Source organism: Leucopleurus acutus, assembly GCF_964270905.1.
Source record: "Leucopleurus acutus genome assembly, chromosome: 2".
Classification (NCBI taxonomy): domain Eukaryota; kingdom Metazoa; phylum Chordata; class Mammalia; order Artiodactyla; family Delphinidae; genus Leucopleurus; species Leucopleurus acutus.
In genome coordinates this window covers 110,899,503-110,922,739 of record NC_139143.1, presented here as the reverse complement: position 1 = coordinate 110,922,739, position 23,237 = coordinate 110,899,503, and the positions used below count along the sequence as shown (strand labels likewise).

The 23,237-nt window shown below is 36.2% G+C and overlaps 1 protein-coding gene across 1 annotated transcript; it reads right to left on the bottom strand.

Annotated features, from left to right (window-relative positions):
* Positions 1–1,773: 1,773 nt before the first annotated feature.
* Positions 1,774–21,478, bottom strand: GCLM (glutamate-cysteine ligase modifier subunit). Its single transcript, XM_082833830.1, has 7 exons — positions 21,032–21,478; positions 17,867–17,932; positions 16,466–16,550; positions 13,047–13,106; positions 11,869–12,071; positions 10,681–10,795; positions 1,774–6,415 (listed from the first exon to the last, which is right to left on the bottom strand). The coding sequence occupies exons 1-7, from the start codon at positions 21,155–21,157 to the stop codon at positions 6,246–6,248; spliced, it is 825 nt and encodes a 274-aa protein (XP_082689956.1). The 5' UTR covers positions 21,158–21,478; the 3' UTR covers positions 1,774–6,245.
* Between the last annotated feature and the right edge of the window lie 1,759 nt (positions 21,479–23,237).

The following is a 23,237-nucleotide window of genomic DNA, read 5'->3' as shown; positions in this document are numbered from 1 at the left end:
ATTAAAATGTTAGTACATATTCATAATATAAGAAGACTGAGCTGGTCTGCTGATCAGGGGCAAAACTGCAAAGTATTGTTTTTGTTTTGTGCGAGCTTACCAGGTCTGCCATGTTTCCCTATCTCTACCTTCTTTACTTGCTCTCTTCTTTACCCAAAGTGGATTTGGGGAAAATACAGTATAAAAACACAGTAATTATTACACACGCCCAAAGGGAAACTCTCCCATGACTGTCTATATTTTACTAACTAAAACTCTTAAATTATAGGGTTGAATCTCTCTGTGGAATTTTAGGCATTAACCAAAAGATGAGCGTTTTAGTGCATAAGCCTTCTAAAAGTACATTTTGCATTATTACATACAAAACATTACTTTTAAATTAAGTTTGACGGGTAAGATGGTCTCCAATGATCCTATCCTTTGGTCTTCATACCCTTGAGTATGGGCTAGACCTAGTGACTTATAATGAAAAGAATGTAACAAAAGTGATGGGTGTCACTTTCAAGATTAGGTTACAAAAAAAGCTGGCTTCCATCTTGCGATTTCTCACTTGTTCATTCTGTGCTTGTTATGAGCTGCCCTACAGGGAGGGCCATGTGGCAAGGAAGTGAGGGAGGCCTCTGGCTTACAGCCAGAGAGGAACTGAGTCCAGCCAACAACCTCATGAGCGAGCTTGGAAGCAGACCAACCTCAATCAAGCGCACAGGAGAGACTGGAGTCCCAGATGACCCTGACTGCAACATTTTGAGAAGCCTTGAGGTACCCAGATGCAGCAACAGATACTACAGTCACTATTAATTTTGTCTGTTCTAAAAATTTCATGTAAAGGAAATTATGTATTTTCATGTCCAGCTTCTTTTACTCACTGTATTTCTGAAACTCATCCATGTTATTTTGTATCCCAGTAGTTATTTTTTATTGCTGATTATACTTCAACTATCCATTCAACTGTTGATAAACATGTGGGTTGTTTCCAGTTTTCAGCTATTATGAAGAAAGTGCTATAAACATTCATATATGGCTATTTCAGATATATGATTTCTCTTGAGTAAATACCTAGAAGTGGAATTGCTGGGTCACATGGTACATGTACATTTAATTTTGTAAGAAATCCCAAGTGATTGTATTAATACCATTTTACAGTCCCAACAGCACTATGAGAGTTGCTTCCTCCACATCCTTGCTGCACTTGGTACTGACAGTTTTTTAAAATTTTAGCTATTTTAGTGATATTTCATTGTGGTTTTAATTGGCATTTCCCTGATGACTAATGATGTTGAACATGTTGTATATTCTTATTGACTATTCGTGTCTTCTTTGGAGAAAAATATGCTCTAACATTTTGCCTACTTTTTATTGGGTTGTCTTAAGCTGTAAGAGTTCTTTACACATTCCAGATACAAGATTCTTATCAGATATATGATTTTCAAATATGTTATCCTATTTTATGGGTTGCCTTTTGACTTCCTCGATGGTGTTTCTGAAGTTTTTTAAAAAATTTATTTTATTGAAGTATAGTTGATTTACAGTGTTGTATTAATTTCTACTGCACAGCAAAGTGATTCAGTTATATACATAAATATATATATACATTCTTTTTCCATTCTTTTCCATTATGGTTTATCTTGATGGTGTTTTTGAAGTGCAATTTAAAAAATTTGATTATGTCCAATTTACTTTTCATAAGAAATATTTATTACAAGTATTTCATCCCAGTCTGTGGCTCACATTTTCACATTTTCAAAATACACTGTTTTCTTAAGTATATTTTGAAGAACAGAAGATTTTAATTTTGATTAAATCTGGCTGTTGATATTTTCCTTTATGATTACTTTTTTGGTGTTATCAGAAAACTCAGAAGCCCGTTTTCATTTTCTTTCTTTATTCTAATTTCATACACATAAAAATGAATAGAATACTTCAAATGAAAAAAACGTGACCAGAGGGAAAAACAGATTATTTCTAGGGAAGAAAATCCAGGTTTTCATTAGCAAGAGTATAAATGCTGGAAATCAATAGAATGTTATCTTGAAGATGCTGAGGGCAAGTGTTTGGAAACTTAGAGTTCTATAATGTCAAATGATGATTTAAGACTGTTAATAAAGTAAAGATATTTTCAGACAAACAAGACCTAGGAGGTTTACTGCCCAAAGACCTTCAGTGAAAGAATTACTAAGGATATACTTAAGAAAAAAGTAAATGTAAATGGATTAGGGGGCAAGAATCAACAGTGAGCAAAGAACAGACGAAACAGAGCTGAGTCCAAATAAATAATGCTTATTGTAAAACATGAACCTTCTTAAAATAATGGACCAAAACACAGACCGAAATCTTGTATGACATTTTATACATTTATTCATTGCTGAGGGATACATATTAAGGTTTTGTTTGACTTTTCTGGTAGTGAAACCACATAAGCTATATCCTAATATATTTAGGGGACTGGGGCAAGTTTCTGTCTCTCTTTTACAAAATGTGACTTTTCAAACCTTACCTACTCTTGTCTCACTAGAAGCCATTCCTTTCTATCTGGCAAGAACAAGCTCTTGAAGAAAGTGTTTTCACAGAATTTCTGAAGTTTACATATAAACTGTTCATTATTCAATATCAGTGTATTTACAAACCAGGCATACCCCCACCCCATCTTACGATCCTACTCTGAGGCTAGTTCCTGCAGGGGAGCCTTTCTCGTCCTTATCCTGCTTCCCAGCAGTCCCACTCCTTCCACATGACCCCACTCCCTTTTCACTGCTTCTGTCATTAACAGATGCAGCCCTTTATTGCTCTTGTTCATGTACAGATCTCTCTCGCCCCCAAAATATACTTATCTGCTCCTTGAAGATAGGGCTGTTTTCATCTGTTTCTGTCTGCCAACACCTTGCACACTGCCTGGTACATAGCAAGAATTCAATACATCTTTGTTGAATGAATGTATGAATAACTTTATGGCTTGGTATTTCATTATTTTTCATAATTTATTTTCAAACCATACTCAGTTTGAGTTTAAATAGTTCAAAACCAATATAATGTTCCAAGATGCTTACAACTATTAAAACAACTCAATTAAAAAATATACAACTCACAATTTAAATTCATAAATAGGTAAAATTAAAAATTTATAATCATTTAATAATGCTTTATATTTTGCCTTCATTTTAGAGTACACTACTAAAGACACATAAAAGTAGAATTATCGAATTAAAACATTTTCCCCTCCTAAGTATATTTCTAACTCTGAAAACTATAAAAAAATTAATAAAAATTATAGTACATATTTAAAAAAAATAAAACTGACATATCCTGCCACCAACTTTATGGGAAAATGGCAGGTACAAGTTCTGGTATGTTAGGAACTTTGAAAAACATAGATTTGGAATCGTAAGTTGGTATATTTGAGTATGAAAACACAAATGGACTAAATTCTCATTAAAACTTCAAATTTCTCTAAATGTACATTTGGCAGAAAGATGAATTGTCAGCCAATATACTATATATATATATACACACAATATATATATCAACTGCTTACATTCCCAAATATTGAATCTGGTTGGAAAAGTTAGAAAGAAAATCTGCTCTAAAAAGAAACATAATTAAGACTTAGACCTTTATCACTGAAAATCAAGATCCTATTTCAGTTACTACTTGGCTCTGGTAGGGAAGTCTGAATCATTCATTCAAAATAGAATAACTTCATTTTCCACTTCACACAGCTGTCTAAAATGATCTTTCCCATGAATGGAAAAATTATAAGCTATTATTTGTTATTCAAGTTCTAGCACTGGCTATTCCTAAATTAATTCTCTATTATCATACTGGCACAATGTGGTCTTCATAATGTACACCGTGTGAACATATTTTGTAAGACACCTTGGTCCTTCTGTTGACTACGGTTTCTTAGACGAGAATTCAAAACAGACTCATCACAGAAAAAATTCCAAGTTACAGTACATTGTGTTAAAGTAAGGCTCCAGTGTATTTTGGACATGTAATAACAAGCTGAAGCTTTTTGTCATATTTACTGGAAAAAACCTTATACCTTGGGTCACTGGATACACATCTCCCCAGAAAACATATCTGTTATATACACTATTGTTAACTTAGCTTTCAGCTTTAAGCAATTATTTGGTAGTATTATCACTCTATTTTATGGCTTTTTAAACATTAAGTCCCTAAATACTTGAAAAGTATTCACTATATTCTGATAGTTCACCAAAAAAAGAAGTGAATATCAGCTTAGAGAAGATAAAGCCTTTAAAAAAATCAGTTTTTTAAAGAAAAGGTTATTAAATAACAGAAATTAAAGGTATAGAAGCGAAACAAACAAAAAATTCATTAAAAAAAGCCACACATGATCCCCTTCACAAAATGAATCTATAATCTTGCTACTTTGTCAAGAGTTGGGGAAAAAACACACAAAAACTCCTGCTGAAGTCTGGATGTATTAGCAATATACTTTTTTTCTATTTTCAGAATGACCTTTCAAACAATCCATTTTTGTAAGTCCAGGGTTTTAAAAAATAATAAATGTGATATTAAAGTGCCCTCTTAAAATATCTTGGCCAATTCACTGTATAGGCTTAAATTAAAATGAGCATTTGTTTAAAGACTTACATTACATGAAAAAATGTTGTACATTTCCAAATTAAAAAGTTAACTATATACATTTAATAACATTACATACAATTAATATAAAGGCTATACATAAGGCTTTAGGAAGCTCAAAGTCTAAAGTTTTAGCAGGTAAATCAGCTGATTTCACATTGCAATTCTAATGATCAAATTATCCAACTAGTAAACCACAAAACATTACTTAGAACAGGAAAAGAGTCTTATTTGTTTATTTATCAATTTTTAGTGTATTTATTTTGAATATGGAACCACAGATCTTTTCCCTAAGTTGAAAAAACTTGGGCAAAATTAGTTTTATACATTAGTTACATGTATGTGTGTGTGTATGTTATGTATGTGTGTGTGTATATATATATAATTATCTTAGTTTTATAAACCATGTATTAATATACATGGTTTAAAAGTATTAATTGAGATACAAGAGATTTTTAAAGAATTTTTCAAACTATTTGGGTTACAGATACAAATTTATAGAATTACAAAGACCTATAGTATATGCCAAAGAGGTCACAGCTTATTTATTTGCTATTTTCTGGTTCTTAAACTAATAAGGAATTATACTAAATGATCTACAGTCTCTTTTAGTTTTAAAGTTTGGGTTATATTGTTCTGATTTTAAACAGTTAAGACCATGTCTCAAAGTTATCTAAATAGACAACATGATCCTGAATTAAAGATTTTTTTCACCCCTTTTTTGGCTTTTAGTCCCTTGTAGTCAGTTACTAGTGGGGAACAAATATTGCATATTTTACTCAACTGATTCTTAATCCCTGTGCTCCCTCCTCTCTCCAGAACCCACAGTGCCCAGCACATGGTAAGTGCTCAGTACTTATTGAATATTTTTGAATGAGTAGCAAAATATTAAGGACAGATCGAGAAGTAAAAAGAATCTGGAGGTAACAATAGTTGCTTTTATAAAACCCCCAAACAATAATTTCAAAGCTCCTAGTCTCCTTTACATATTTACTTTGGTTTGTCTTTGTAATAACAGCAAGAGCAAATATGGCACAAGAATACAGGTTAAATCATTACAGGTAAACTGCAAGCAAGGACAAATAAAAAAATTTAAGCTTCCATTCACATATAGAAGAAAGGACTTTTATTTACACTACTAGTAGATCCCAGCTATTCCAGTTACTCTGAGATATAATCATCTTATCAATGACAGGAAAAATATCTTCCAGTATTTGTTCTAACAACTGTAATTAAATTGCTTAGTTATACTGTAGAGTAAGAAGCAATTAATGAAATTTTTAGAAATAAAAAATATGTATATATATTACCCTGATGCCTAGGCCAAAATATATCTAACAACAAATTTTCTTGATTTCTACTGTCATAAAAATAAAGGAAAAATATATTGCAAGTATCTTCATTATAGACAATTTCAATTAGAAAACAATAGTTTAATGAAAACAATATAGTGGTTCATGTGAGTGAACTGATATGGAAGCAAGAGAAGTATTCAAACTTGACAGATAACATATTGTCAAATATAAAGAATATCTGCCTCAATGACACATTTACAGGCAGTAATTAGATTTTTACACATCTCAATTTTATCTTATATTCAAGGAAAATACAGGTCAGTAGGTTATGATCCTAAATCGTAGTTAAAAACCCTTTCTTTTAGCTTGTAAGATGTAGCCTTTTGATTTGATAATTCCTCTACTTTTAACAATGACTGAATATCGCAGTAGCCACAGTGGCACCCACTCATGTGCTTGAATGTCAGGGATGCTTTCCTGAAGTGCTTCTTGGAAACTTGCTTCAGAAAGCAGTTCTTAAAACAAACAAACAACAAATAAAAACCCAAACTGTTAAACTTGAAAACAAAAGCACTTTACTATGTAGGTAAGCATTTAAATACAACAAAAGAAACACCTCAAAACTGAATATAAATTATACTTATCCTTAATGTGTGCTATGAATCTGAACCAGAATATCAGAAAGACCCAGACAGTTCTTTAAAAAGTATCTATACTTGTAACCCAGCCAGGTTAATTCATAATTTCTGGTGAGTGGAGCCTGGATATCTGTAATTTTTGAAGATCTCTAGGTGATTCTAATGTACAGCCTGGGACAATACAGGAAAGTACAAGGAAGGAAAAGAAGTTACCCATAATCCTATCAACCAAAGATGGACCATTTCCATTGCCATGTATTTCCATCCAACTATTTTTCTGTATATATTTCTGTATATATGTATGTATCTAGCCATATCTTAAAAACTAGAAATCATACTGTAGTTATAGCTTAATTTGCTTATTTTTTTCACTTATATTATGAATATTTTCCCATGTAATTAAATATTCTGTGAAAGCATATAATTATTCTGTGAAAACATTTTTAATAATTCTCCCAATATTACATTTTATAGATATAATTTATACACTTTCTTATTGTTGGTCAAAAAATTAGGTTTTTCCTAGTATTTTGCTAATAAAAATAATACTTAATGAACATCCTTAAAATGCATGCCTGGCTATGGAACGACAAGGTCAAAGTACATTTTCTGAAGGCTTGATACATAGTATATTGCCAGCTGCTTTCCAGAAAGACTGTACTTTACACTTAATAGATAATATTGGAATGCCAATCTTACCATATCCTCACTGGCACCAGCAATCATTTAAAACATCTTTCCCAGTGGTTATCTTTTAATCAGCATCTCCTTGATGAAATTATTATTTTCTAATTCCACATTTATATCTAAACCCTCTACCATTGCTCTGACCTGCCACTCCCCTCCTCACTTGCTCTTCTCCAGCCACACTGGCCTCACAGCTGTATCCTGAAATCCTTAAACATATTCCCACCTTGGAGCCTTTGAATCAGCCACTCCCTCTTCCCTGAGCACTCTTCTTCCAGATACCCACATGGCTCTCTCCCTTCTTGCAGGTCTCTGATTAATGTACCCTAGCAGAGAGGCCTCCCCAACCATCCTATATAAAACAACAACCCCTAACCTGGGCACTCTTTCCTCCCTCAGCCAACTTTTCCCCATAGCATACACCACCATTTATCACATTCAACATTTATCTTAATTTGTGTCTCATCCCATCAGAATATAATTTCCATGAGGGTTGAGATTTTTGACTTGGTGCTGTATTTCTAGTACTTAGAACAATGCCTGGCACATAGTAGGTGCTCAAATGTCTTTTGAATGAATCAGTCAATATGGAAAGAGTCCACTGGGGTCTGAACCAACCCTATAGATAAGGATTAGGTGACCATCTATACAATATGATTTGGGAATGCCGAAGAACATGCCCTAAAATGAACTGCCGTGATATTTGAATAACATCAATAGTAAACTCTCAGTAAATATTAGCTATTGTCATGTGCCAGTCACTTTTCAGAGTACTTTATTAACTCTTTTAATCCACATGTTAACCCAAGAGACAGGTAATATTATTTCCCTTCACAGGGGGAAACTGACACAGAGAGATTAGATAACTTGCCCAAGGTCACACAGCTAGTAAATGGTAGTTTTAATAAATGAAATGCAAATAGCTCTTGGAAAAGTAGCATTAACGTGGATTTGTTTACCAGACTGTCTAACCCTGAGGGAATGCGGCATAATATAGATTAGATTTAATGGGAATGGTGAGAGGAGGAAGGCAAATAAAAATGGGAAAGTTCCAAAGTCAGAATCACCTACTTCACAATTTTACCCTGACCGTAGTTAAACTATTACCACAACTTCTAGGACAAAGAATAATGGAAAATAAACCTTTCTGAAGAAAAAGGGTAATTTTAGAACAGAGGAAGGCCTTTAGGTGACTTATAAACAAGATTCTATTTTAGATGACAAGCAGAGTTAAATGTTTTACAACTTGATCGCTTAAAAAATAAATCTGACACAAAGTCAGAGAACTATGCTATTCATTAGCTACATACTTTTTTTTTTTTTTTTCCGCGGTACGCGGGTCTCTCACCGTTGTGGCCTCTCCCGTTGCGGAGCACAGGCTCCGGACGAGCAGGCTCAGCGGCCATGGCTCACGGGCCCAGCCGCTCCGCGGCATGTAGGATCTTCCTGGACCGGGGCACAAACCCGCGTCCCCTGCATCGGCAGGCGGACTCTCAACCACTGCGCCACCAGGGAAGCCCCAGCTACATAGTTTTAATTCAACTATGTTAACTCTTTAGAATCAGTAAACATGACAAAACTTTTAAGAGAATTGCTTCATTACAGATCAAATTGTCTGAAGATCCATCTATAGTATATGCAGGATCAAACTATAAATTCTAATTAAAGGGTTTAGAATTAAAATTAAAAAGACAGCCAAATGTCAAATTACACCAGTAAAACAAAAACATTCTTCCCCCCAAAGGATTAAATCTCTCTTTTCATATACATGTGCAATATATTTTTCCATAACAATGATGTATTAGCACATAATCCACATGCCCACATTTAGATAACGTGGAAATAAAATACTAGACACCTTAGTCTTTTCCTATTTCCTTTCCTACTGGAAAAAGGATAGAGTGTTTTTCAGGTGGAGGTGGAAGGGGGTACAGGACCACCCATCAGCTCTTGGTAACAATTACAGTTGGAAGAGTCCCCACGAGTAAACAGAAAAATGATATATTATTTGCCAACGTATAGAAAGTTAAAATTTCAATGGTTTATATTTTAGAACAAATCAGCACAGCAATTCTTTGATTTTCACTAAAATGACCTTTTTTAAAAAAGTGAATCTAATTACTCATGTGTGAAAGCTCTGCTGGAGGGGAAAAGTCCCTATGTCCTAGTCTGGTACGACTTAAATGGAAACTGATAAGAAAGTACAGTTTCAGTCTGAAATACTACAATACTAATGTTTCAAGTCAGAGAGACAGTACAGTATGGTGGGGAAAAGGCTCCAAATTCAGCCAGGACCTAGATCTAAGTTCAAACTTTGCCCTATGCCAGCTGGGTGACCTTGGGTAGTTTCTTAAACTCTAAGGCTCTATTTCTTCATCCATAAAGTGTCTAGTTTCAGTTGCTGTAAGGATTACAGGTAATCTCTCTGAGACATTTAGCATGATGCCTAGCATTTGAGAAAGAATATCAAAACTCCTCCTCCACTTCCTACAAAACAGTAAAAAAAAAAGAGGCTGAGGCAGACTGCTAATAAGGTATGAAGTCTTAAGAGGTTATCCATAAGCATCCTAAAAATAAACTGAATCAAACCACCTATATAATGCCGTCTTTTTAGAAATGAAAGTAAAAACTGAATGTTTTTCTCCAGGAATCACCTATAAAATATAATTGCCTCCAATTTTTTATTAAACTAGAACTTCTACAAAAATGTCATGGAAATTTAAAACTTTCACAAGATATCTCTCACTTAACTATACCAAAAATACTGTTTCATAGAGCCTGTATATTTAGTAAGTAAAATATGCTTAGTATATTTACCTTTGCTCCCTAAGAAAGTGTGAAAAAACAAAAATGGAGCAGACTGCTAATAAAGTGTAAAATATTATCTTCCCAGCTTTCCAAGTTATCTTGTAAAATGTTGATAAAAATTATTCTACAAAAGGCAGACAAGCCATTCTCATTAATCAAATGTTTCTGATTAACATCAAGCATATGTCTTGATATTAATGATTAATAAAATATCTAATCAAATACCTACCCTAAGATGCTTAAGTTTCAAACTGAATTTTATCTGCTTCTTTTTCCAGATATTTATCCTTTTTAATTAAGTGGCCCTTTGGTGCAATCTTTGCTATACTAGACAATATTATATGTGACACTATTTAGAATATCTTACAAGATCTTTTCTGTGTAGCTTAATATTTATAAACCTCAGCAGACTGGATGTTCAGGAAATGACCCCTTCACTTCTTTTCCCATTGGTACAAAGACAAAATTAAAGCTTTCTGAAACTAAAATAAAGGCATATATGTTTTGAACTAACTATTAAGAATAGCTCTAGGTGACAGCATTGTACCTTTATCACTGTACACAATTAAAAATTAAATTTTAACAAGTAGCTTCTTATAAGATAAAAGCTCATGATCAATCTCTATAAATGAAAATCTCAGTCTTACCTTTTGGATCATTATGAGTCAAGAGCTGTATGTCAAATTGTTTAGCAAATGCAGTCAAATCGGGTGGCATCACACAGCAGGAGGCAAGATTAACTTGGTTACTATTTGGTTTTACCTAGAAGTGGAGAAAAAAAAAATGACATCTCCACTAAATTAAGTACTAGAAAAAGTAGAAAGCAATAGAAGGATTCAATTTTAGAACATATGAAATATCACATTCTACAGTACTTAAAGTTTATAAAATACTTTTACATGTATATATTTATTAATGTATGCTGTTCTGACTCAGTGGTAACAGAGGAAGGAAAAATAGCTCTACAAGGGGGAAAAAGCCAATATATTACTACACTATTAAAAAAGCCTCATGCTCAAACCTGCCATCTAATACATCTGCCTTGGAAACTAACACGATTCTAAGTGGTATGGTTCCACCTACAAAGGAAATATGTCTTAAAGATAGAGGATCAAATACAAATGATAAGTATGTTTAATGTTGAAGTATACAATATGGTTATTAGTCAGACATTTGAAAAAGAGAAGAATCAGGTAATTTCTAATAGATGCTCTAGTTAATTTATAGATACATTTCAGATCATCTAAGTCTCTCCAACAGGATCTTAGCCACATTCTGGCTATCACCAAGCCAAAGGGACAAAGGGCAACTTTTCTCTAGGGTCTTCCTGCCCATAAGAAAATGAAAAGGCTGGGGATTATAAATGCAAAGGAATAAAGAAAAATACAGAGAGTAAACTACTTGTAAGCAAGTTCCCTAATCATTTTATAGGTTATTAGGCTAGAGAGTGGCAGTGATTGATTTATGACTCCATCTCCACATCAAGTTCTGTGAACAGAAGGTCTTATATATCTTTAAATAACAGAGCAAAATATTTGTTATATATGATATTCTCTCACTTAGGAAATAAGAACCATGGACTAATAAAACCTAAAGGAAAACATAATATTTTTATCACATAATTAAAACTGAAGGAAAGAGCCTTAATTCACTTGGCTATGAATGCTTCAACACACACTTTCTAGTGTTATTGTCAAAGCCTGCTTCAAAACTCCCACATTTGGAACAGTCACCCCACAGTGGTGTCCACTATGTGCATGATGTTTAATGGGATGCAGCAAAGACTGTAAAAGACAGGCTCCTCCTGGAGTGCTCGTGATCTAGACGTCTTTTACCTGTGCCCACTGATACAGCTGTTCCAACTGGGTTTTGTCCAGATCAGAGGTACCTATAGCAACAATCTTTTTGCTGTGGACTAAGTTTTGTAATTCTTCCCAGTAAGGCTGCAAATGCTCCAAGGAAAGATTAACTCCATCTTCAATAGGAGGTGAAGCAATGATCACAGAATCCAGCTGTGCAACTCCAAGGACTGAACAGGCTGATGTGAAAGAAAACACAAAGAGGATAAATGTTTGTTACATAATAAAAACAAGTTGCTTCTAATGTCCTTTAAGTACCCCACTGAATTCTGTCCATATAGTTCACTAGTATTCTACATAACAGATTATTTCATTAGGTTTCATAATTCACCTGTCATTTAGAACATTTCCATCTTTTTAAAAAGTATAAAGTGCCCATTCATCTACTTGGTCTATGTGGCAGATATGTGGGTTTCTTTGACCTGCCTCATTCCTGGGGAAACTCACAACTACTACAGGTTCCTCTTTCTGAGGAACAGGCCTCCTTGTTTCCTAGGCCCCAGGACTTTTTGGTAGCTTCTGACCTAATAGTCTACAACTGGTAGTCAGAGCAAAGAATAAGCTTGAGACTCTGAGTGAAAGACTGAATTTATGGTCTTAACCTATATATTAATCTATGTTTATAGATGTAGATAATCTCTTAATTTTTATAAAAATAATTTTAAGAGTTTATTTTTAATGATTATTGTTCACTCCATGGTTATATTAGAGAGCTATTTAGTTAACTGTTCAATGTATATAAATACTGGAAGAATATTTTAAAATAAAAAACACTGAATAACTATAATGCCATAGTAACCTAACCAAGTGCTGAAAATAGACAAAAATGCTTGTTTCTGTTGTGGTTATTCTTTTGATATTTCACCTGTAGTACTAAAAGAGCTAAGAATATGATTAAGGAGAATTTCTATCTCTAAACATATAGTTAACATTTAATTATGTTACATCTTTTACATTCCTTTTATATATCAAAATATGACCTTACATAAGTTGATGTGATTCTACAGAAGCCTTAACATATTAGGCTGGAACTTTAAAAGATAAAATTGCAATGAGCTCATTTTCTTTTTTACCTGGACCTGAACACAAGATATAACTAATACACCTACACTAATTTAAAGTCCACATGAAAATAAAGTTGAAATTTTGCTTACCCATGTCAACTGCATTTCTAGTTGATGATGAAGAGTTTGATCCTACAATGAACAGTTTTGCTGGGTGACAAAGAAAACAAAACAGATTACTATATTTGAGTAACATTCTACTACATAGTAGTAATACTGCTAAAATACTAAGATGACAGATAATCCTGAATGAATTTTTTCCTTTCCTAGTTGCATTGTTTTATAGTTTTCATTTTAAGACCTAAAAGTATATTTCCACTGTAATTTTAAAATTATATGCTAGTTGCCAACAATAATCTGATTGTCAAAACAAAGAAGCAAATATTAATTTCCCCTTTATTAGAAGGCAGGGCAGATAAATATAGAAACTTATTAAAAATGTATATTTTTATGAATTAAACTTTAATGGAGCATATTATTTTCTCCAATAAACTAAAGTCTATATAAAGCCTAAATCAGAATTGCTTATAATGAGAAGAAAATTGAAAAAACACCCCAAAAACCAAAAACAAACAAAACAAACAAACACTCCACAATCCTACCCTGCTAATATTGAATACAATCATTTTTAGACGACATTACCTTCAAGTTCTTGGTGATATAAAGCAGAGTATATAGTTCCTACTTCCACATACTTGGTTTACCCTTATGTAACAAATATTTTTACATCTCTATGCAGTATTATCTTAATTTAAAAAAAAATCATAACAGTAATGTATTCACTCTAGAAATGAGGAAAACCTATAGGAGTAGGGGGAAAAAAAAAACCAAACAAACAAACAAAAAAAACTCTACCAATAGTCTCATCACCAAAAGCAATTACTGTTTAGATTTTTATGTACTCTAGATTTTTCTTTTTTTTCTTTTTTTTTTTTTTTTGGCCTCATGGCTTGTCAGATCTTAGTTTGCCAACCAGGGATTGGACCCTCAGCAGTAAAAGCAGAGTCGCCAGGGAATTCCCTGTACTTTGTATTTTTTTTTTTTTTTTTTTGCGCGTACTTTGTATTTTTAATGAATAATTTTACACACTCATTTTTAATGGTGAACATTATTCTGTAATTTTCATAGGGTATAATTTACTGAATGATTTCCTACTTTTTGGACTTTTAGATTAGTTCCAGTTTTTTGTTACTGAAATAAACATCTATGCTAACTTTTTTTTCAACTTTATGCCCGAAGCATTTCCCAAGGACAAACCATCAGAAATGTGATTATGAGTCAAAGAATATGATCTGTTTTTTGTGAGTCGTGTTCTATTTTATTTACCTACTATTTTATAAAAGATTTGTACCAGTTTACCAGAGCACTAAAAGTTAGGAGTTGCTCTCCTAACAATATAGGATGCTATTAAACAAAACAAAACAAAAAAATATATATTTGCTAATTTGATAGGTACAAAATATACCTGCCCAGAACCACATTAACTGGCATTTCTTTGCTTACCAGGAAAGTTGAGTAGTTTTTCATATTTATGAGATTGAGGCTTCGGCTTGATTTCAACTCAGCTTTATATGTATATATTTACTTTATGTAAACTCACTGTTCAAAAATCTAAATTTACTCAACAAATAGGTGGAGTAATAGGAAAGCAAAGAGGAAAATCAGAAAGGGGAATAGAGAGAAAACAGGGTTAATGAAACACCCTTATGTAAAGTGCCTGGCATTCAACATATACAACAAATTTTCCTTGTACAACATTTCTTACATTTGTCATTTCCTTTCTACTGCTAGATAATCTTCCTAAAACACTGCTTTCCTCATGTTACTTCTGTATTTAAAAGCCATCACAACTTCCTCACCAGGTGAGAGTCAATCTTCACCACTTTGCTCCAGCCTTAGCTCCTGTAATTATACTCTGTGAACACCCTCCCCATCACTATCCCTCTGGCCATGAATTTGTGCCATTTGAAATGGTCTCCTCTCTCTGAAACATGAGGCATTTTTAGGTAGGTGAAGAGAGGAAAGCTCTTGATACTTATCAAAAACCTCAAGCCTTCCAGGAACTGAGGACAACTTGTAAGAGCTCCAAGATGGATCTACACCATGATGAACTGCAATCAACCACAGAGAAATGTTGCTCTGATGTCCTTTCCAACACAAATAATAATGTGAAATTAACAGAAAGAAATGGGTTTTGTAGTCAGGCATACCTGGATGGATTCCTGGTTCAACCACTTACTTGCTGTATAACAACTTTCAAGTTATTTCTTATTTATTTATTTTTTTTGTGGTATGCGGGCCTCCCACTGTTGTGGCCTCTCCCGTTGCGGAGCACAGGCTCCAGACGCGCAGGCCCAGCGGCCATGGCTCACAGGCCCAGCCCCTCCGCGGCATGTGGGATCTTCCCCGACCAGGGCACGAACCCGTGTCCCCTGCATTGGCAGGCGGACTCTGAACCACTGCGCCACCAGGGAAGCCCAACTTTCAAGTTATTTAATGTCACTTGTGCAATGGGGATAATAAACCTACCCTGCAGAATTGTTTTGAAAATTATATGAAGAAATATAAGCATAAAGTGTCAAGTACAGTGCCTGGTATAAAGCAAGATTCAACAAATGGTAGTTATTATTATTAGAATCAAAAAACAATGCCCTATCTCATCTTACATGTTCATCCTAATAAGAGTAATAATAAAATAACAACCACCACAACACAACCACAAATGGTAATAAATAACAGCTACCTGGCACTTACCTGTGCCAAGCACCATGCTAAGTGCTTCTTTTGTTATTTCATCTAACTTACAAAGAAGCCTGTGAAACAGGTGTATCCCCATTTTATAGATGAGGAAACTGAGCTCAGAGAGGTTAAATCATTTGTTAGCCCCAGATCATATCAGTCAGTAATCTGCACATCCAGGAATTTCAATTTAGTTAAGCTCAAGCATTTAATGACTATGTTATGCTGACTGTAGGCTGAGGACAAGAACATCTTAATTCCTTGACCTTAGCATTATCTCTGGAAAGTAGGAGTCATTTCACCTTTGTTGAATGGGTAGAGTATGTATTTGATTTCTCTTCATGCAACTTGTTGCCAAGACTTCTTTCTCTGCTCCCAGGCAACCTCAGCCATCGCTTAGCAGTATCACACCAGGAAGGGAGGGCTTATGCTGGCTTTAGGTGGGCAATGCTCTTAAGTCTTCCCTTTATTCTTTCCATTTCCTACACCTTACTCTTCCTACTGCTCTGATGTCCTACAAATAAATTAATGAGAACATCACGAGGAGGTGAAGTTCTATTCTGACTCCATTGAAGTAGCCAAGAGTGACCTCCTATAACTCCCTTTTTAAAGCTGGCTTTAAAATTATGTTATAAAAAATCTCTATATTTCCCACACTTAGTGATTGAGTTACTCATTACCAGAAGTAAGGAAAGGTTTAGTCCCATGCTTGACAAAACCTCACTATCATCCACTGTATAACAAAATGAACTGTAAAGGCTGGACTTTACCAGAAACTTTCATTTCTTCTCTTTCATCGGGATTTATCTTTTCTACTGCATGAGATACAGTACATTCCAAGACATCTGGAAACTCCTATAATAAACACATGATATTTACGATAAATATAAAATTAGTGTTTCTGATTAGCTATATATTTTCTATTGTCCATAACACTCTTTAGAAGCAGAGAACCCATAAAACAATAGAGTTCTTTACCTGTGGCCTAGATGGGCTTCATAACGTTTGTAAAGCCCTGAAATAAAGGTAAAGTGCTGTGTGTGTGTGTGTGTGTGTGTGTGTGTGTGTGTGTGTGTGTGTGTCCATTTTCTGAGAAAAAGTGTCTCATTTTGATGAGATACTCAGAGGGATGTCTGATCAAAAACAAACGAATAAACAAACAAGCAGACTGGGCAGTATGTGAGGAGTTAGAACCACTAACACAGTAAACACTTTTACTCAGAAAAGAAACCAATGAAAAGTAAATAATATTTTCCTTCTGGATACTGACATGTTAAAACACTTCCTGTGTATCAATCACAAACATTTTAAGCCAAAATACATATTTTTCTGAATGCAATGGAAAAAAAGTAAAGGCGATTCCAATGCATAAAAATGAGTAGTTAATGAGTGAAATGATAAAATATTAGTACACATAAATCAGAAACATACTAACTCACATTTACAAGATTAAAACAAAGTAAACGGTGAGGATTTTCCCATGATTCTTGATCATATTACAATGCCTGGCACATATTAACTATTTACAAGTCATGCACAGATGAATGGTCACTTCAGAAAAACAGAGACAGATAGAAGACATTAATTAATGTCTGCCTAGCAGCCACAGAGTTACAAACTTGCAGTATGCTCAAGGAAACAATTATTTTCAGCATATGTCCTCTTCCATACTTTTAAAGTAGTCTATGTAATCTGTTACAAGCCTTTGGCTAAGTTGGATTCCAAAGAGTGGTTTACAGACAGGTGTTTTGTATATTAACATTTATGATAATGGCCACATACTGACATTCAATGAAACACAGTTCTTTACTGTTTCGTAAGAAACTGATACTTAAAAAATTATTTTTAGTGGCTATATTTTGGGTTATAGTCTATCAAAGCAATCTACTAACCCAAATTGTTTGATAGTCATTCCTCTACTAGACCAAATATAAACTGGAACAAAACGCATTTTGAGAAAACTGTGGTGGGACTCTTAGTAGCTTGTCTAGTTGAAGAGTTGACTAGAGTCAGATTTTCTCTTTCATGCTTAAGCCTACTGGGTCAGACTCCCACCTCAGCAAATCAACCACAATAAGTTTCATGCTAATTGCCTGTTTGACTTCCCTATCAAACCTGAGGAAGTTAATTTCCTGCTTATTACATGATTTCTTCATTCACAGTTCACTCACCCTGACCAAATCTGTGCTAATTTGGGAACTCCACTCATTCAAGGTCTTCCGGATACAATCTCGAAGCTGCAAAAGAAATGCATTTTGAAACTGTTAATCATATGCTACACTTTTCTGTACTTCTACAATAAGACTGCATTAGTCTGTTTAGGAAAAGGAACATATCAATAGGAAATACCATACAAAAATTTTAATTCTATAAGGTTTTTGCTTCCTTTAACAAAGATTGATTTAGACCCGCTTTTTATCCTACTCTTAATTCTCAAATGTTCTTGACCTAAAGCAGTAATCTAATTATTTAAAAGGTATTTTTGTATCAATGAAAATTTAAGTAAACTTCTGAGATGTAAAAGCATTCATAAAGAAACAAAAAAAATTTTTCAAGAATAAGGTTTATAAATGGAGGAACTTCAAGCCCAGGCAACCTGACTAGAATTAACATTAACCAACCACTATGCTATACTCCTCAAAGGCAAACAAATGATTCTCTAAGTGTGGCCAAAGAAATTCCTACATTAGACTCACCTGTGGTGTTTATTAAAAGTTCAGATTCCTGAGCTGCATCCTAGACCTCCTGAATCACTTTCTAAGGGCAGCAGAACTTTCATCTTAACAGCATCCAAGTAATCAAAATGTACTCTAAAGTCTAGAAACCACTATATCCGTATCTTGCAGAAGTCAACTTGCATAAAGTCAGTCCTTAAGTCACTTCCTAACAGTTAGGTAGACCTTCGATCTGTCTTCAATGTTTTCTTATATAAACAAACAATTTTATTACGCTAACATTATAGTATTTTGTTAATTCATTAAAGTGTCTACTTATCTTTTATCTCTTATGACAGTGTATTTCCAACTTATTTAATAGTGGTCCAAAATAATAAGACATACACTAACACAGTGAGTAAGGACCTACATACATATAACAACAAAAATTCATAAAGCAATCTTTATGCTTACTACATGCCAGATACTCTGAGGGCTTCTATTATGAGTTAGAAAAAAAATACGCTTCTCCATGACTCACTGAACTGATAACACAAATGGGCCAACACTAGCAGTTTGAAATCACTGCCTTATAAATACCAAGGGCACAGTGCCTTGCATTCTGTGGACAATCAATGAAAAAATAAATAAGTAACTAGAAGTACAGCCCTGAATTGCAAAAGCACTTTCCTAATACCAACAACAGAGATTAAACTTCTGAACTCACTATCTGATCTATGATTGCTTATGATAAAAACTGACACAAGCACTTTATTGCTTATATCTCAGTACAGGTAATTACAATGGACAACTGGCTTATCAATTTAAGAGCTCAGAGTCACCTATTTAAGATTTATAGTCTACAACAGCAATTCATGTGCTAGCCACAATAACCCACATGAATCCAATTTACAGGGTCTATATCTTTATGAAAGGTATATTTGTAATCAAATTTAAGTCAGTAGATAAAAATAAGTTGATAATCATTCTAGACAGAATTACAAGTCAATATTCTTTGAAAAATTAAGGCAGCAGGACCAACTAGAAGTTAAGAATTCTATCAGGAGTGCTATGGCTCAAATCATGGGAGAATTTTTAGAAATTTTCCTCTGGAAGGATGGTTAATTTGCATAAGGCTTTTCTGATGAATTTCTCAATTCATTATATTTTCAGAGTGTTTGCCCCCTTCTGTCAGGACAAATCATGGAACAGCCCAATGTTACAATAATATGATAAATTCATTGACTATATCACAAACCTAGTGATTTTTAATCTTTTACATGTTATCTATATTGACTGAATATTAACCTTGTACTTTTTTGTTCTCTGCTCTCTTCATTCTTATTATACACACATCACATAGTATCATGGAAGATGAGTGTCATGATAATTTAGTGTATCATTAGATCTGGGGTTGTATAAGAGTTTAAAAATGCTACATGATCAAATACCCTAATAACAAATAACTGGTCAAAATAGTCCTACAATGGCCTATTTTAAAAACAAGATTTGATTTCATAAAATTCTAGTGAAACAAAAAATCTGGGCAGAGATCATAGAATAATTAAAACAAACAAACAAACAAACATTAGACTAGAAAAGACCTTTTAGGAAATTTAATGATCTCTCTCTACCCAATGTGCAAATTTTCTCAATAATGAGTGATTTATTCAGTTTCTTTATTCAATGAGGTTAAACTGTTTCAAGTAGTGTATCCCAATTTAGAGCTCTGGTTGCTACAAAGCTCTTCTTTACATAGAAACAAAACATGCCTCTCTATTCTAATCAAGCTGTCATGTTTTCTCTACATATGCTATCATATCTTCAAGTTTTCTCAAACGTTTTCAAGTTTCTTTAGTTTTGAGTCCCTCTTACGCAGCACCCAAAGTAATATACACAAATCACAATTCATCTTTTGAACGATGTTTCTTAAACTGTGGCGTGTGACCCATTACTGCATTAAGAAATCAAGTTTTTAAAAATTAAAGAGAAAAAATCAGAATACACAGTATATAGTAAGAGTTAAAATCTTTTCATGAAACTCGTGTGTTTGTGTGTGTGTGTGTGTGTGTGTGTGTAAAACATGAATTGGACTGCCAAGACAAAATGCATTTTTTTTTTTTACTGGGTTTGCAGACAAACTGAAAACGACTACTTTAGCATGTGTTGAGTGAGATAAGAGAGAGAAAATTTCACCCAATATTATTTACGTGCAAAATGCTGTATTGAACCATCAGCCCTGGAGAAATTAAAGGTGTAGTATAAAACACCGAAGTATTTATCTTTGGGAGAAATAGCACAAGTGAGGGTAGTTTAAAAAAAACGAGAGGCAAACTGAGCTGCATCCTGGACACAATATGGTAAGGATTCTGATTCCTACTAAAGTTACAATCAAGAGCACTGACAGAGGCGGCACTAGGTGTGAAGATGCACCTGCCGAAATTTTAAAGACGCTGTGCCCCCAACAGTAGGTTCGGATGCGACATCGCGCCGACAGCCGACCCAGCCTCCTCCGGCGGGCGGAGCCCAGGTGCGCGCCTCTCCCGCGACTACTGCGCGCCCGGAGCCCGACCACCCGCCCTCACCTCCCAGCGTCTCCCCGCCTCTCGGAGCCGCCCGGTCCGGCCCGCGCGGCCTACCCCGGGAGCCCTGCGCCTCCGCCGGCACGCACGCCACCCTCACCTCCTCGCTGTGCGTGGACGGGCACTTCTTCCGCAGGCGGCCCCAGTTCAGCAGGTTCCCCGTCTGCAGGTGCAGGGTGCTGGCCCGCGCCAGGAGCGCCCCGGCCGCGCGGCTGTCGGTGCCCATGGCAGCAGCCGACGGACCTGGCCCGGCGGCGACGGGGCAGCAGGCGGGGAAGGAGGCCCCCGGTAGGACGCGGCGCCCGAGGCCGGAAAGCAGAGCGCGAGGCTGCTCGCCCCGCGCGGCGGGACCCCGGCCTGCGCTCGGGCCCGAGGGAGGCCGGGAGGCGGCAGGGCGGCGGCGGAGCGGCGGCCCGGGAAGGACGCGCTGGTGGCTGCGGCTCCTGCTACTGCGGCCGCCGCGGGAGAGTTGACTCCCAACTGAAGAGTCGTTTCCTGGAAGACAATGACTAAGCAGAAATCGCGGCGGAGAAAGTGCTTCGTAACAGTTACCCGTCCCGCGGCAGGGCGGGGGGGACGCAGCGACCAGGCTGCGTGGGCGTCGGCCCGCGGGTGATTAGCCCTCGGCCTGTGGCCGGCTTGGCGCCAGGCGGAGGGCTGGCGCAGTGCGGAGAGAGCAGAGAGCTGGGGGCGCGCGGGGCGGGGCGGGGCCGGCTGCCTGGGGCCCGGCGCTTGGCAGGGCTCCCCCTGTCGGTCAGAGGGCGGCGCGCCACCTCCACCTAATACCTCAGACTGCGCTCGAGGTCTCACCTCCCAGCCGACCGGCAGTCACGCTGGTTACACTCCTAGATATCTCTTTAAAAAGATAAATTAGGGGCTTCCTTGGTGGTGCAGTGGTTAAGAATCCGCTTTCCAAGCAGGAATAAACAGGTTCGAGCCCTGGTCAGGGAAGATGTCACATGCCGTGGAACAACTAAGCGGGGCGCCACAGCCACCGAGCCTGTGCTCTAGAGCCTACGAACCACAACTACTGAAGCCCGCGCGCCTAGAGCCCGTGCTCCGCAACGAAGAGTAGCCCCCGCTCGCCGCAACTAGAGAAAGCCCGCGCGCAGCAATGAAGACCCAACGCAACCAAAAATAAAGAAATTTAATTAAAAAAAAGGGAAGTTACTGAGGCATTGAAATACCAGCCGGTTTCAGTTCTCAGAAGCGAGCCTTAATGTATAAGGGCTCCCTTCTCCTTCAACTTTGCTTTGCTGCCCACTTACTGGTTCATTTCCTTTCTCAAGGGCTTTCCCCCAAAGTGCTCATTTTTATTCAAGTCCGTTAATTAAAGGTCTGTTGATTCACACTATTTGCTGGCCAGTGTGTGAAGTCAAAGAATAAGACAATCTCTGCCCTTGAGAAGCTTAAACTCCAGTTACAGATACAAGGCCTAAGCGTATGAAACAATGAGTAATAATTTAAGAATATCGTAGATTCCAGATGAGTTCAGATTAAAGAGAACACTTAAACCGGTGAGATCAGGGAAGATATAACCCATTCCCTTACAGGTGGTTGTGATTCTTTACTCCTATTAAATTTCATATGTAGTAGACTTGGTATGAACCTCAAATTTAACATTTATTGAGCATTCCTCAACAAATTTTTGCTTTTGTTGAGAGTAATCAGATATACTAAAAAGCAAAATGCTATTAAAAAGAGATGAATTCCAGTTAGTAAGAATTAGAGGAGGGGTGTAAGAGGTTAGAAATTGAGCCTGATCTTGAGTAAATATTTGTAGGCTGAATGAAGGTAAGAATTCATTGAAGATAAGGGTAATCCCAGAAGCAGGAACAAACATGGGCTATTTTAATTAATGTAAACATTTGATTCTTAGGCTGCATTTCCTGTGGCAGCATTTCTTGACTTTTTTCGTATTCTCTAGTACCATGCAAATAATACTTGAATAAAGCTTAGAGGTTATGCCTCCTAATCTAGTGAACTTACCTCCTTGCTGGCGATTTATATAGCACACTGGTCACTGACATAAACCCGTATGGCTTGCAAATCAGACTTTGCCAGGTACTGGTTCTTTTTTTTTTTCTTTTTTTCTTTTGCGGTACGCGGGCCTCTCACTGTTGTGGCCTCTCCCGTTGTGGAGCACAGGCTCCGGACGCGCAGGCCCAGCAGCCATGGCTCACGGGCCCAGCCGCTCTGCGGCATGTGGGATCTTCCCGGACCGGGACACGAACCCGCGTCCCCTGCATCGGCAGGCAGACTCCCAACCACTGCGCCACCAGGGAAGCCCGGTACTGGTTATTTTA